Source organism: Cetorhinus maximus, chromosome 9 (genome assembly GCF_964194155.1).
Source record: "Cetorhinus maximus chromosome 9, sCetMax3.hap1.1, whole genome shotgun sequence".
Lineage (NCBI taxonomy): Eukaryota > Metazoa > Chordata > Chondrichthyes > Lamniformes > Cetorhinidae > Cetorhinus > Cetorhinus maximus.
Genome location: NC_135887.1, coordinates 14,588,733 through 14,604,965, shown reverse-complemented (window position 1 = coordinate 14,604,965; position 16,233 = coordinate 14,588,733). Strand labels below are relative to the sequence as shown.

General features: G+C 45.4%; 1 protein-coding gene across 1 annotated transcript in view; it reads left to right on the top strand.

The window, feature by feature from the left end:
- Positions 1-16,233, top strand: part of sgsm2 (small G protein signaling modulator 2) — a 228,997-nt gene that overhangs the window by 42,135 nt on the left and 170,629 nt on the right. The window contains exon 2 of the mRNA XM_078548103.1: positions 7,677-7,752. Within this exon, the coding sequence (XP_078404229.1) occupies positions 7,677-7,752 (76 nt within the window). The remainder of the gene's footprint in view (positions 1-7,676; positions 7,753-16,233) is intronic.

The window sequence follows — 16,233 nt, the reverse complement described above, 5'->3', positions numbered from 1 at the left end:
AGGGACAAGCAAGCAGTGATAGGAGCAGATAATCAAAAGATATCACAGACAAAAGGAACAAAAAGGTGTTGAAGGTGGTGATATTATCTAAGAAAATGTGCTAATTAAGAATGGATGGCAGGACACTCAAGGTACAGCTCTAGTGGGGGTGGGGTGGAAAGACTGACAGGGTATTACAGTTATAGGTTTAAAAATACTGGAAATAGGTGGGAAAAGAAAAATCTATATAAATTATTGGAAAAAACAAAAGGGAGGGGGAAGAAACGGAAAGGGGGTGGGGATGGAGGAGGGAGTTTAAGATCTAAAGTTGTTGAATTCAATATTCAGCCCAGAAGGCTGTAAAGTGCCTAGTCGGAAGATGAGGTGCTGTTCCTCCAGTTTGCGTTGGGCTTCACTGGAACAATGCCGCAAGCCAAGGACAGACATGTGGGCAAGAGAGCAGGGTGGAGTGTTAAAATGGCAAGCGACAGGGAGGTCTGGGTCTTTCTTGCGGACGGACCGAAGGTGTTCTGCAAAGCGGTTGCCCAGTTTGCGTTTGGTCTCTCCAATGTAGAGGAGACGCATTGGGAGCAACGAATGCAGTAGACTAAGTTAGGGGAAATGCAAGTGAAATGCTGCTTCACTTGAAAGGAGTGTTTGGGCCCTTGGATGGTGAGGAGAGAGGAAGTGAAGGGGCAGGTGTTGCAGTCAGTGCGCCAGACAACAACAGCACCACCCTTGTCAGCGGGTAGGTAAGTCTGGGGTATTGGCAGGCAGACCCCAAGGAGCGGGGTGAGGGAGGTGGGGGCCGGGTTTCAGAGTCTGGGGGGAGGGCTAAAGGGGGATGGGGGTGGATGCCTCCGATGGGCACAGGGAATGCCCCAAAGGAGCTCCTCCTTCTAGCCCGACATTAGCTCTCCCAGTAAAAGCTGCCAGGCTACCCGCTTTCCTTGTTAAAACAGCATGTGGGATGAGGCACTTAGGTGGCCATTTATAGGCCAGGGGCGAGCAGGCCGCTCGCTTCCTCCACCATCCCCTGTAAAATGGGAGACAGGTTGGGGGAAGGGGCAGGAAGGTGGTGGGCAGGCCACACACTGCATTTTACAAGCCCTCTGTCTTCAAACACGCCAGTGGAGGGCTGCAAAATCCAGCCCTAGGTTTCAGTATTCCATCCTTCAGCACCTGGGCATCCAAGTGTTCACATCTATATCTATGCGAATGACCCTCCCCTTCCTTGCCTAACTCTGCAACTTGCTGTCCACAATCAAAACCTGAATGAGCCACAATTTTCTCTAGCTTAATGTCAGCAAAACCAAAGCCACTCTCTTCATCTACCATCAGTACCTGTGTACAGTCCTCCCCCAACCTGACAACCCCCCCACCCTGCCAAACTCCCCACCACAACCACACCCCTCCCACCCTCTCACTGGCTTTGAATCCTTCAGTTTTCCCAGCTGCCATCTTGTGAGATGCAGAACTCGGTGCATTGCTCAATCCTGAGCTCAGCTTCCTCCTGCACCTCCATCTGATCATGACTGCTTTCTTCATCTTCACGACATTGCCCCTCTCCTTCCCTAATTCTACGGCAACCCTAGACCATGTGTTCTTCAGCCCAAGGCTTGACCCCTCTAATGCTCTCCTAGCTAGTCTCTCCACCTCAATCCCCCTACAAGTAACAAGTCATTTAAAATACTGTTCTAACTGCTGTCACCATCCTGTCAGCCCATTCTCTTAACCTCTTCAAATACCACTGACCGTCCATGTTCTAGTAAGTTACAATCAAAATTCTTTCCCCTCCCTTTAAATCCTCTGTTGCCTTGCCCCGCCCTACCGTGGTGAGATGCTGCAACCAATTGCCTTCTTGTGCGCTCTTCAATCCTCTGACACTGCAATGCACTTTGTTCCCTAATCCATTAATGCGCTTCTGTCTCCAGAACTCCATTCCTGGTTTTTGCCCCACTTTGCCAACTCCCTTCCTGCTTTTGAAAACTTCCCCCGAACCTTCCTGCACAATCATGCCTTTGGCTGCCCATTTCAATGCTGCCTTATTTCCTCTCTTTCCCTTCTGCTCATGATCACTGATTTTCTATTCCCCCCTTCCCCAAATAGACATCCCTTACTGCAACAAAGACTACTAAAGAAATATAAGTCAATCGAATGGAATGGCTACCGGGAAGAAAAGCAAAATGCTGCGTGTTCTCCAAAGATCATCTGGCACTTAATCCATTCTACCTGTGAAATACCTCAGCGAGAGTCTAGAACGTGGTATTGTGTTCATTCAAGTTGTAGGTGTACCTGAAAGCTGCCTGTTTCCTTTGTAGATGGGGGTGAGTGTGGAGATGCTTTCAGTGTTGAACATTGTCCAGTGCATCAGTAATAGGGCACAGTTCAGTAAGCAGCACAGTTGTATAAAATTCCATATTGCCTATTTTATCAAAGGAGCAAGAAATGCTGGAATGGGGGACACACATGAAATTTCACATGAACCTATTAACATGATTGTTACTAATACCTCACAGTGGGATTTCAATCCAATGTCTTAAAAAAGTGAAATTGTAAGAAAATACTTTCATATTTGTTATTTTCTCAAATAAATGAAAAAAACACCTTAAAAAACATCACCAACATAACGGAGAATTAATTCAAAAGAGTAAGCAATTCCTAATTACTTGGCAGTGACTGGGGTTTTCATCTCTTTACTGGGTAGCATTTCTCTCTTTTTAATTTGTGCTATTGGCTACCAGAGAGATGATTTTAATTTTCTATATTTTTATTTCATAATGTTGTCTGGGCAATGGCTGAAACATTCATTGCATTGACTGATTGTTTTGTTTTGTATAAAGGTATAAGAGGGGCTCGAGGGGCTGAATGGCCTACTCCTACTCCTTGTTCATATGGTCGTAACACCTATATTTATGAGAGGTTATAAGGTGGAGTTGAAGGCGCAATACTACATTGGTGAATCAGTTCCCACTTTGTCACAACATAGAAATGACACTGTAGCTGTAGAGTGAGGTGTCAATCAATGCTGCAAGAACTCCTGAAGGAGGCAACCTTCCACACATCCCTTGAACTTAACACTGCATGTGGTACAACCCAGGGTTGAAAAGGTCTCCTTTCGTCTGTTGGATTTCCCGGGCGCTATTTATAAAATTAAGCAATGTTTTTGTTTGGTGTTGAAGAAGCACCTTCCAAACCCACGACCACTACTATCTAGAAGGACAAGGGCAGCGTATAGATGGGAACGCCACCACCTGGAAGTTCCCCTCCAAGTCACTGGCCATCCTGACTTGGAAATATATCGCCGTTCCTTCACTGTTGCTGGGTCAAAATCCTGGAACCCCCTTCCTAACGGTATCTACACCACATGGACTGCAGCGGTTCAAGAAGGCAGCTCACCACCACCTTTTCAAGGGCAACTAGGGATGGACAATAAATGCTGGCCCAACCAGCAAAGCCCACATCCCATGAACGAATATGTAAAAAAAAAATAGATCAGCCGTGATCTTATCGAGTGGTGGGGCTGGTACGAAGGGCTGTATTGTTTGAAACAATGGGCAGAATTTTACACTCGGCGTGTGCGGGCGGGCCCGACATGCCGGAACGTAAAATGACGCGCGATGACATCAGGCGTGCGTCCCGACGTCATCACGCTGTCTCGCAATATTTTGTTAGGTGGGCATGCGCCGGAGTCGGCTGTGCATCTGCCAATAATTGAAAGGCCTATTAAGGCCATTAACGAACTAATTACACTGCCCATCCAACCTAACGATTGGCGGCCAGGCAAAAAGGCCAAGGGGCCTTTACGTTTTTTAGGAAACCTCATCTACGAGTGGGATGAGGTTTCCTAAAGCTATTACAACTTGATTAAAAACTTCCTTTGAAAAATGAAAACATGTCCCATCTCAGCACAGTCACATGAAGGGACATGTTTCATTAAATTTTTACTGTATTTATTTATATTTTTAACAATCACTTCAATCTCCCTGAGGCAGCTCCGTGCCTCGGTGAGATTGAAGTGCTCTTTCACGCGCATGCGCAAAAGAGCGCTAGACCCGACTCTCCCTCCTCCCTCCGCCCGCACAGGTAGCGCTCAGAAGCTACCGCTCGCGTTCCAGGCTTGGCGGGCCTTAATTGGCACCCCCCCGGCATGAAATCGCGTTGTGGAGCCAATCGCGGGCGGTGATCGGCTCTGTGACCACCCTCTCCCGCCGAGCCCGCCCAACCAAAGAAAAATCCTGGCCAATATAGTGGCACATATACAGGGTGTTTATAAAGTCCTTGTGTAACTTTGTACTTTAGTAACTTGGTGCGGAATCATCCCAGATTTGTACTAAGTGAGGTAGCGGCCGGGTAAAACAATCCGTCCGGCCGCAATGGCGGCTTTTCACGCCGTATCGTCTCAGATCTGCCGCGTTAATTATGCATTCCCGGGAAACACGCCATTTCCATGGCAGGCGGGCTTTAATTCGCCCACCACGCCACCACCCCGCCCCTTCGGCACGCCGGGTGCCATACTTAAGATGCGCACATCTCAGTGCTTCCAGCCCAGGGCGGCCGCACAGAAGACCCGGAAAGGCAAAAGGACTGCAGCCCCCCCCCAGGATTAGTGATGCGCTCCTTGAGCGCCTTTTGGATGCTGTGGAGGCACGCCATGATGTCATCTACCCCCATGCTGGCCGCAGGAGGGACAGCAACATTACCGCTCCAGCGTGGTGGGCAGTGGCAGTGGTGGTCGGTGCCAATGCTACACAGAAGGTATTGGCCAACCGGTGCAGAAAGAGGATGAATGATCTCATCCATGCTGCCAGGGTAAGGCAACCATCTCATCACTCTAAACTCACACACTCACCAGACACATTCAACGGCATCTCACTCACTGCCAGCTCAGGGGATGATATCACTCATTCTTTCACACACACCCTCACATCCCCATCTGGCCCTATCTCCTCTGGAGACTGCGTCCTCAGCCCTCACTATCTTGATGCTACTTGCACAGATCAACTTGTGCCCCCACACACCACACACCCTGGAATACCCCCCTTCCCCAGTACACCTCTTTCCTTGCAGCCTCTTCCCTTGCCTGAGGCCACTTCTCCCCCTTCCCCAAGCAAGCCCTAGCCCTGCAGCCATACAAAGCCACCCCCGCCTTATGGCTGGTCTGGTAGATAGAGACCTGCCCACGAGATCCCCCCCCCCCCCCCCCGTAAAAGTGATGTGGTGCTCTCTGTGAAGCCTGGCGCTGATGATTGGAGTGCTGCCTAAAGCAAGGTAGGCAAAGAAATCTTAAAGTCTCGAGCGAAGTGTAGCTCGCCAGATCCACGTCACTTCTACGCTGTTGTGAAACACGTCGGCGTGCTACCACACTGACGTGGGTGGACAATCCAGCGTGGGGGGGATGAGTCCAGCGGCCTGGCCTTATAATGATATGCAGATGTATTACAATGAGGTTCCCTACGCCCAATGGCAGGAGATGCAACCCACCATCAATGGGCTGAGTGGACGATCGCAAACTGGTTTCACGACGTCGTGAAACCGATTTTTGGCCTTCTCGCCATATTGTCTGCTTACGCCATCGAACATGCCCGATGCCAGCAGGCACGGACGATTCCACCCTTTGGATGAGCACATGGTAGAGGCAAACTTTAAATGACATATCTGAAAGCAGGGAGAGGTGGTGACATAATGGTATTGTCACAGGGCTAGTATTTCAGGAAACCCCGGGTAATGCTGTAGGAACCTGGGTTGAAATCCCACCACGGCGGAGGGTGAAATTTAAATTAAATAATAATGACCACGAAACCATTGCTGATTGTTGTAAAAACCCGTCTGGTTCATTAATGTCCTTTAGGGAAGGAAATCTGCCATCCTTACCTGGTCTGGCCTACATGTGACCCCAGACCCATGGCAATTAACTAAACAAGGGATGGGCAATAAATAAAAGCAAAATACTGCGGATGCTGGAAATCTGAAACAAAAACAAAAATAGCTGGAGAAACTCAGCAGGGCTGACGGCATCTGCGGAGAGGAACACAGTTAACCTTTCGAGTCCGTATGACTCTTCACCAGAACACGTTGGGCAATAATTGTTGGCCTAGCCAGTGATGCCCACATCCCGTGAACAAACAAATAGAATTTCCTCTTCTTTTAATGTTACAGGCTTCAGTTTTGCCAGCTATAAAACACAATTCACCTTTTCTTCTACTGTCCTACTACGTTCAATTCATTTCATCATCTAAAATAAAACGAAAAAAAGCATAAGCACAGCATTAACCAGAACATTAATATTAAGAACTGTATGAATTATCCATTTATATGCTGCTCGCAGAATTCTTCGATCATGTGTGGCAGCTGTTTGCATTCATTGTGAAAACCGATCTGTCCGAATCTACTTTGTTTTGGACTGATGCTGAACGTCTAAATCTGATTCTTGCACGTCATCACCCACCTCGCCATGTAAAACTCCAGGAAGTTTGCTTTTCGCAAACGTTTGGAAAGTAACCTCCTGTTGGACGGTTGCTTTTGTGTTTAATTAGAGTTGAAGTACTTGCAATTTCTGGAATGCTTTTCTTGAATGTTAAATTTTAAAGTTGCGCGAGGACTTTGTAAACTGCTCCCTGTCGAAGAATGCTGCCCTCCATCTTCCCGCCTCTGTGAGGTATATCATGGGGAAAGGTTGCACGTGCTCAGATTCCATTCCCTGCATAGGAGACTACAATTTCATCTGCCCTCTGCTGATCTGGAGTGGGATGATGGCAGAAATACTGGCCCTGCTGACTCAGAATTACCGTGGTTAGCAGAGTCTTTTCTGTGGTCAGCTGCTCTGGACCTGTCTAAGGGCGGCCTGAATTTTATCCGTGTCGGGCGGGCTTGGTGGGAGCGGGCGGGGGCAGTCGTGGAGCCGTGATTTCAAGCGGACGGGCCAATTAAGGCCCGCCCAGCGTGGATCGCGAGCTGAGCGCTACCTGCGCAGGCGGGGAGGGAGAGCCGGGCCTGGCGCGCAGCTCGTGCATGCGCGCGAAAGAGCGCTTCAATCTCCCTGAGGCCCGGGGCTGCCTTGGCGAGCTTGAAGCGTTTTTTGGAGAATTTATTAAAAACATTAAAAAGTTAACGAAATGTTCCCCCTCGTGTGACTGTGCCACGTGAGATGGGACGTGTTTTTACTTTTCAAGAAAAGGTTTTATTCAATGTGTAAAAGCTTTAGGAAACCTCATCCCGTTCGTGGATGAGGTTTCCTTAAAAAAAACGTAAAGGCCGCTTGGCCTTTTCGCCTGCCCGCTGACCGTCGGGTTGGACGGGCAGTGTAAATTTCAGGTTAATGAAGGTGCTCATGGCCTTAATAGGCCTTTCAATTATCGGCAGGCGCGCAGCCAACTCCGGCGCACGCCCGCCAAGCGAAACATCGCGAGACAGCACAATGACGTCAGGACGCACGCCCGACATCATCGCCCGACATTTTATGCTCCGGCGTGTCGGGCCCGCCCCTCCACACACCGAATGTAAAATCCTGGCCATAGTTCCCGTTGCAGCAAATTGAAGCCGGACCTTCCTTCCCTCAGTGTCCCTGAGCCAAAAAGAAAAGTACTGACGACTTTGTGAATTATTTATTTAACACTACAAACTTGTTCTTGAAAATACTATGCTGAGAAGCATTGCCTGAACCAATTTTTTTTTTCCTTTCCTGTTTGCCATTGCAGGTGAAACAAATCATGGAAGAAGCCGTCACCAGGAAGTTTGTGCATGAGGACAGCAGCCACATCATTGCCTTGTGTAGTAAGTAGCACCAAACACAACTTGCCTGTGATCAGAAAGCACAGGTTAAAAGTGGGCGATGAAGTCTGTTGAGTTGTATTCATAAGAGATGTACATGGTCGCGTCAGCATACAAAAAAATTCTTTGTTATTTTGGAACAGTTCAATGCATTTGGGTACAATTTCTTTCCTTTCGATCAAAAGCTATAGTGAGTACACAGTCCGTTACTGAGTTCAAGAGGGAGATTGATACTTGAGAGGTGAGGATTGGGGGGGATTAAGTGGATAGAACTGTCACGGCTAACAAATGTTTGGAGCAGTTTTGTTGGGCTGAATGGTCTAGAGTGGAGATGCAGCAAGCCTTTAGATGACATTCATTCACCTCCCTAATAAGTGTCATTTTAATAGTGTCAGCTCTACCTGTTCCCCCCTCAACCAGCTTATATTCCACCTCATTTCTATATTTCTCAGTTCTGTTGAAGAGTCATACGGACTCGAAACGTTAACTGTATCCCTCTCCGCAGATGCTGTCAGACCTGCTGAGTTTTTCCAGGTATTTTTGTTTCTGTCATTTTATGTTGCAGGCTGCTGTCTGTATTGTAATTTCTTCTTGAAGGAGAAGAATGAGTGAATCTGAACCATGAGACTCATTTAGTAGTTATGAAACCTTATCACTTTTGGCTGCTCAGAGTGGTAATACTTCACTTTCAGCTTAATCCACTGGAGCCGGAAACCGATTAACATCCAGACAGTTCATAAAATTTGCATTACTTGTTCTAAAATTCTCCTTTCTAACACAGTTGTTTAGTGCACCAGATCACGCAGGGACCGAGGTTCCTTATTTTTTTCCATAGTTGATGCTTTTCTGATCGACTGGCAAGGCGCAGTTTCTGAAGATATAATTTTAGGTTGCTACTTTGTGGGAAAACAGGGTGTTCTCCAGTTTAAATTCTTCCCCAGTCTCCGAGGTGCCACAGACTGTAGCCATCAATGTCTTGTGTGCTCTGCATTAACAACCTGCCACATTTCTCAACAGAAATGGAAGTCATTCCCTCAGTGTCCAGCTCATTGCAAACACGTGCAAACTTAGTTTCCTGGCAGCATTCATGATGCTTTCATCCTACCCCAGTCCTCTGGGCTGCCTTTATTCCAACTGGGCTATTGGGTTACAGGCTGGTTACTGCCTGCATCCATTACCACTATCCAATTGTCTTCTTTCATTCTAACCTTATTAGCCTTGCCCACACTTCACGACGAAAATACACATCAACACCAAGGGTGGAATATTCTACTCAACAGGCTGCTTGGGCGCGAAATGAAGCGCAATGACATCGGGCGAGCATCCCATGGTCAACGCGCAGTTGCGTGTTAGTTTGATCGGCGGAGGCGCGCAGGAATCGGCAGCGCGCCCACCGACAATTAGAAGGTCTATTAAGGCCATTAAAGTGTTAATTAACTTAAGGCAGAGTTTTCACCTTGGTGGGTGGGCCTGTGCCCAAGCCGCTCGAGTATGAAATGACGCATGATGACCGATGCAGGGCAAGCGCCCTGACGTCAACGCACAGTCACGCGATAGTTCGGTAGGCGGGTGTGCGTGAGAATCAGCAGCGCGTCCGTCAACAATTAGAAGGTCTATTAAGGCCATTAAATTAATGTATTAATTAACTTAAATTTTTCGCGGCCTGTCCAACCTGACGGTTGACGGGCAGGCGAAAAGACCAAGCGGCCTTTGCAATTTTTTGGAAACCTCATCCAAGGGCGGAATAAGGTTTCCAACATCAAATAAAATTAAAATAATTTTAAAAAAATTTTCATTTATAACGTGTTCCTTCTCATTAGTAGCTCTGTGCCTCAGGGAGATTTTCAAGTGCTCACTCGTCCTCCCCCCCCCCACCACTGCCCGCATAGGCAGCGCTGAGTGCTGAGCGCTGCTGCTCGCGTTCCAGTGTGAAATCGCGGTCCGGCCCCGATTGCGGGCGGCAGTCGGCTTCCAGACTCTTCCCCCCCCTCCGCCCCCAGCTGAGCCCACCCGACAAGGGCAAAATTCTGCCCCATATCCAGAACAGAAAACAAATTGATCCAACAGCTCAAGATCAATTATCAGAAATAATGAAGAATCACCCTTGTGCAAGCTCTTGGTGCCAAGCTTTAATGCTAGTTTAACTATCCTAATGCTCCTGCCAAGTGTTTCCCCAGTGGCTATCGGTTGGGAGGTGAAAAACTGTTGAACTTCCATTAAGGACACTCTAGTTGGCCGTGTTGGGCAGCCCTGAGCTGAACAGGGATTTGAGGGACTGCAGTATCTCTGGGTGGACCAGGGCAGTCTGGTCCAGGTAGCTGCTTGCCATAGCAAGGGCACTGGTGGAGCGAGTAGCAGTTTTAAGCTCATTAAAATAATGACCAGAAATGTTGAAGAAACAGACATGGTTGCCCAAAGATTTTTTTCAGCAGTGGGTTGGGGAGAATTCAATTTCGAATTATTCAAACGGTTCTTGAAAGATTTTCAAACGTTACCCCCACATAGGATTTCTTTTAATATCAGAAGAGACAGAAGTATCATCGTACTGTTCACAACATGTGTCTGTTTTCCTACTGAAGAACAAGTTGTCTTTTTAATAATTCACACTCTACGCAGTACACCTCCAGAGGTTGCCAGCAGCTTCCCAGGGCTGCAGACTGCCATGTACACTAACGCATTGTTATTGTGGAGCTGTCTCCAGTGCACTCACAACTAATTAGATGTAAACTGCTGTACCGTGGCCAACTGTCCCCATGCAAAACAAAATGTGTTAAAGATGATTAATGGAGTTGATCAGGTAGATGGAGAGAAACTGTTTCCCCTGGAGGGAGAACGCCAAACAAGGGGCAAAACCTTCTGGAATACAAAGAAGTAGAAGTTATGTTGTAGGTGTAATGTTTAGAGCTCTGGTTAGACGCATTCAGCTCAAAGTGCCGCACCTCAGGAAGGATTTCTTGTCCTTTGTGGGAGTGCAGTGCAGATGCATCAGAATGGTACTGGGGCTAGAAGTTAAATAATGGAGAACAGGTTGCATAGACTAGGCTTGTCCTCCCTTGAACTTAGAAGTTGAGATATTCGAGGTGATTAAAGAATTTGATGAGGTAGATACAGAAAGAAATTATTTCCCCAGAATAATAGGAGCACAGCCCCAAAATGAAAGCCAGGCCACGCAGGGGTGATGTCAGGAAGCACTTCTTCACACAAGGGTTGTGAAATTCTGGAACTCTCGTCCTCACACCTCAATAAAAGCTGTTGAGACTGAGGGGGTGGAAGTGTCAATTGGATATTTCAAAAACGAGATTGATGTTTATTTTTTGTTAGGCGAGGATATTAAAGGAAATGGAACAAAGGTGTGAAAATAGAGTTGAGGATTAGATCAGCTGTGATCTAATTGAATAGCGGAACAGGTTGGATGGAAGTTCATGGCCGATCCCTGCTCCTGTGTTCCTAAACAGACAAAGATGGTCAATTACAGCATGCTGGCTCAGGCTACCCAACATTGCACAATTTCGAACCAAACTGTTTTAGGTTTTGTGCAGGTCGTCTGGCAATTACTAAGATATAAATTGATGATGAAGCATTTAGAGATGATAAATGACTGTTGGTAATGTTAACATGAATGTATAGCATGTTTGTATGTCATTCTTTAACTATTTTAACAGAATGCTTATTTCATCCTGAAATATATTAAATCTTTGTAGTTAAAATCAGCCTCCGACTAAAAATACTCATTTCCAGTTATTACTGTGTGTAATGATGTGAAGGTGGTGTTATTATGTTTTCAATGTATTTTCATCCTTCCAAACCAAAAGTCAAAACTCAGACCTCAGATCCACTCCCCAGTCCATTTTAGGACATGGCAAAATGATGGCAACTCTGAGTTTTAAAAAAAGGCCTCAGTTTAATCTACATAATACTTCTTAATTTGGTAAATGGAACCTATTGCAACTCAGGCTTGAACCTTTCTCTCCCACCCCTTCATCTCCCTAAACAGACCATAATAAGACCATATGACGTAGGAGCAGAATTGGGCCATTCGGCCCATCGAGTCTGCTCCACCATTCAATGAGATCATGGCTGATCTAATAATCCTCAACTCCACTTTCCTGCCTTTTCCCCATAACCCATGATTCCCTTGCTGATTAAAAATCTGTCCATCTCAGCCTTGAATATACTTAACGACCCAGCCTCTACAGCCCTCTGCGGTAAAGAATTCCACAGATGGACTACCCTCTGAGAGAAGAAATTCCTCCTCATCTTTGTTTTAAATGGGTGACCCCTTATCTGAAATTATGCCCACTGGTCCTAGACTCTCCCATAAGGGGAAACAACCTCACAGCATTTACCCTGTCAAGCCCTCTAAGAATATTATATGTTTCAATAAGGTCACTTCTCAATCTTCTACACTCCAATGAGTACAGGCTCAACCTCTCCTCATAAGAAAATCCCTCCATAACTGGGATCAACCTAGTGAACCTTCTCTGGCCTGCCTCCAATGCCAGTATATCTTTCCTTAGATAAGGGGACCAAAACTGTTCACAGTATTCTAGGTGTGATCTAACTAGTGCCTTGTATAGTTTTAGCAAGGCTTCCCTTTTTTTATATTCCATTCCCTTTGAAATAAAGACCAACACTCCATTTGCCTTCCCTATTACCTGTTGAACTTGTATGTTAGCTTTTTGGGATTCACGCGCAAGGACTCCCAAATCCCTCTGTGCTGTAGCCTTCTGCAGTCTTTCTCCATTGAAATAATATTCTTCTTGCCAAAGTGCATTACCTCACATTTTCCCACATTACATTCCATCTGCCAAGTTTTTGCCCACTCACTTCACCTGTCAATATCTCTCTGTAGACTCCTTGTGTCATCCTCACACCACTTGCCTTCCCATCTATTTTTGTGTCATCCACAAACTTGGCGATAGTACATAAGAACATAATAACTCGGAGCAGGAGTAGGTGATTCAGCCCCTCAAGCCTGCCCTGCCATTCATTACGAACATGGTTGATCTCATTTCAGCCTCAACTCCAATTTCCCGCCCTCTCCCCATAACCTTTCAACCCATTACTAATTAAAAATCTGTCTACCTCCTCAAATTTATTCAGCGTCCTGGCATCCACTGTACTCTGAGGTTGTGAATTCCACAGATTCATGACCCTTTGAGAAAAGTAATTCCTCCTCATCTCTGATTTAAATCTACCACCCTTTAGCCTAAAACTATGGCCTCTCATTCTAGAATGCCCCACAAGGGGAAACATACGCTCCGTGTCTACTTTGTCTATTCCTTTTAGCATCTTATATACCTCAATTAGATCTCCTCTCATCCTTCTAAACTCTAGCGAGCATCGGCCTAAACTGCTCAATCTCTCCTCATAAAACAAGCCCCGCATCTCTGGAATCAATCTAGTGAACCTCCTCTGAACCGCCTCCAGTGCAACTACATCCTTCCTCAAATAAGGGGACCAAAACTTTGCACAGTACTCCAGGTGCGGTCTCACCAATGCCTTGTACAGTTGCAACAACACTTCCCTATTTTTATACTCTATTCCTTTAACAATAAATGCCAAAATTCCATTTGCCTTCCTTATTACCTGCTGTACCTGCATATTAGCTTTCAGCGATTCATGCATGAGGACACCCAGATCCCTCTGCACTGAAGCATTCTGAAGTTTCTCTCCATTTAAATAATAAGTCGCCTTTTTATTCTTCCAACCAAAATGGATAACCTCACACTTATCCACGTTAAACGCCATCTGCCAAATTTTGGCCCATTCACCTAACCTGTCCATATCCATTTGTAAATTTCTTATTTCTTCATTGCAACTTACTTCTCTCTCTTCCCTCATCTAAGTCAATGTATATTGTAAATAATTGAGGCCCCAGCACTGATCCCTGTGGCACTTCATTACTTACAGGTTGCCACCCTGAAAATACCCCCCTGATCCCAACTCTGTCCTCTATTAGTTATCCAATCCTCTATCCATGCTAATATACTACCCCCAGCGCCATGGGCTCTTATCTTATTAGGTAGCCTTGTGTGCAGTACCTTATCGAACGTATTTTGGAAATCCAAATATATTACGTCTACTGGTTTCCCTTTTACCTATCCTGCTTGTTACCTCTTCAAAGAATTCTAATACACTTGTTAGGCATGATTTCCCTTTCATGATAGAAAGCCAATTCTGTCCAGCAGCAGAGATCTTTGAGTTTACCTTCGCATGGTTGCTGAGGGATTATCATAGATCAACTCTTCAAGGAACCTGACTTTAAATGAGGCTGTTGCTTACATTACTGAGATATATTTTAACCAGAATATATTATTCTTGCTCTAATTCTTACTGGGATTGAAATCTTGAGAGTCCCAATGCGGTAAAGTGGAATCACCATCTGCCTGTATACCTAGATATGGGCACCCTTCCTAAATTGCAGGGATGGAATCATTTGTATGATTTTGGCAGATTGTTGGTGTCTGCAGGTCCATTTCAACAGTGATATATGCAAATTGTTGACATTTGGTCTGACTATAGAAGGAGAAGGATTGTAGTTACCAGTTTATTTTAAATGAGTTTACCACTTGATAAAAAAATAGCTTAGAAAGATGGTTGAAGGAAAAAGGAAATAGAGGGGATAAGGTCCACAAGATTTAGACCACCGCTCATGTGGAAGAGAAACAGCAATGGGAGCTAGTTGGAACTGACACCTGTTTCCTTGTTGTAATACCTAAGGAACATAATGACAAAGCAAGTAGTGTTACCTGCTCATGTTGCTAAAAGTGCAAATTCATATAAATATCAGTGTTTGTTGCCTACTGATTTTAATCAGTAGCCACAAAGGAAATGACAATGTTAGAAAGAGACCTACACAACTAAACTACCTGTTCACTTAATCTGATTGACTGCTGGATTCAGGAGCAGAACAGATGTGAGGCCAACGTAAAGCAGATTTTATGGAACTGCAGACATTAACAGAGAGGAGAGGCTTTTGGGGGGGGAAGTTCCAGTTAAGAGGCTGTATCAGGACTTGCCAATATTTTATCCAATTTCTGAGTTGGAATTGGGAATTATATTCAGACATAGATCTTAATACAAGAACAATTAAGATAATGGGCAGATGACACCAGGATAGACGGCTATAATGCAGTTATTAGTTCTAATGATATCATAAGCCAAAGCAGCAGTGTTAAATTGTAGTGGCGGGATTAATAATGTGGGGGACTTATTTCTCAAGCTTTGGGGCTGAGAACAAGTTTTACAGTATTTTCTTAAAAGCTCACTCTCCTTTGGCATTGAACAAGCTGGAGAAAGGCATCCAGTGAGCTGGGAAAGGAGTGCCAGAATGGAAATAGTAGGTGATCTATTGGAAGGAGTGAGTTTGGTGGCCTTTACTTGCATCTTTTATTTTTATTTTCATTTTTTTTCATCTTCTAAACCCTGTGGGAATTTCTGAACATTAGCAGGATCCTAGTGCTCAAACACCTCTTTCTTGAAATTATGTTGCACCGTTTTTCCATGTAAATAGACTTGAATGAAGTCTACTATCTCACTCCAATCAAGAGGTGCATGTCCTTGTCAAAATGATTGACAAAGGAATTTACAAAGACATTACCTAATGGTATGAGGACTAGGGGACACAGATTTAAGGCTTCTGGGCAAGAGTTGTGGGGGGAATGTGAGGAAGAACTTTTTTTAAAACACTGAGTGGTAATGACTTGGAAGTTGCTGCCTACGAGGGTGGTGGGAGTGGAGGCAAGTAATGATTTCCAAAACAAATTGGATTGGCACTTGGGGGAATTAAATTTGCAAGATATTGGAATGGAGCTGGGACGGACTAGAGCAATTACCACCTTCTCAAGGGTAACTAGGGATGGGCAATAAATGCTGGCCCAGCCAGCGAAGCCCACATCCCGTAAATGAATAATTTTTTAAATCCATAGACTCGATAGGTCAAATGGCCTCCTTCTGTTCTACAATGACTCTATTGAATATTTTCAGATTGAATGAAGTTATTTGGAAGAAACTGAAGTTTGTTTTTAATAACCGTTAAGTGTGGAAACTTCTGGCTCTAATTAATTTTTTTTGAATTGTTGTTTAATGCATATATTTCAGTGCATGTGACTGTATGGACTGCAATGGCGAAGTATGTTATAAATCTAGTGAACTGGGTCACAAATTCTTATCCTTGTGTTCAAATCCGCCCATCACCCCACCTGACTCTATCTCTGCAACCTTCTGTGTGTGGCATGGGAGACTGAGGGGAAAAGAAAACTTAAGAGCTTCCTTGTTTAAAGTGGTGAGTAACTGAGCTAACAGAGCAGGAAGGTCATGAGTTCAATCGTTGGTCTCTCCTGATTCCTGCTAGGGCTGCTGCAACTGGTCTCGGTGCCCCTGGACTCAGAAAAATGACCACATTCCCCTCTCACATTACGTAAGAAATGGGAGCAGGACTAGGCTATTCAGCCCCTCAAGCCTGCCCTGCCATTCAATAAG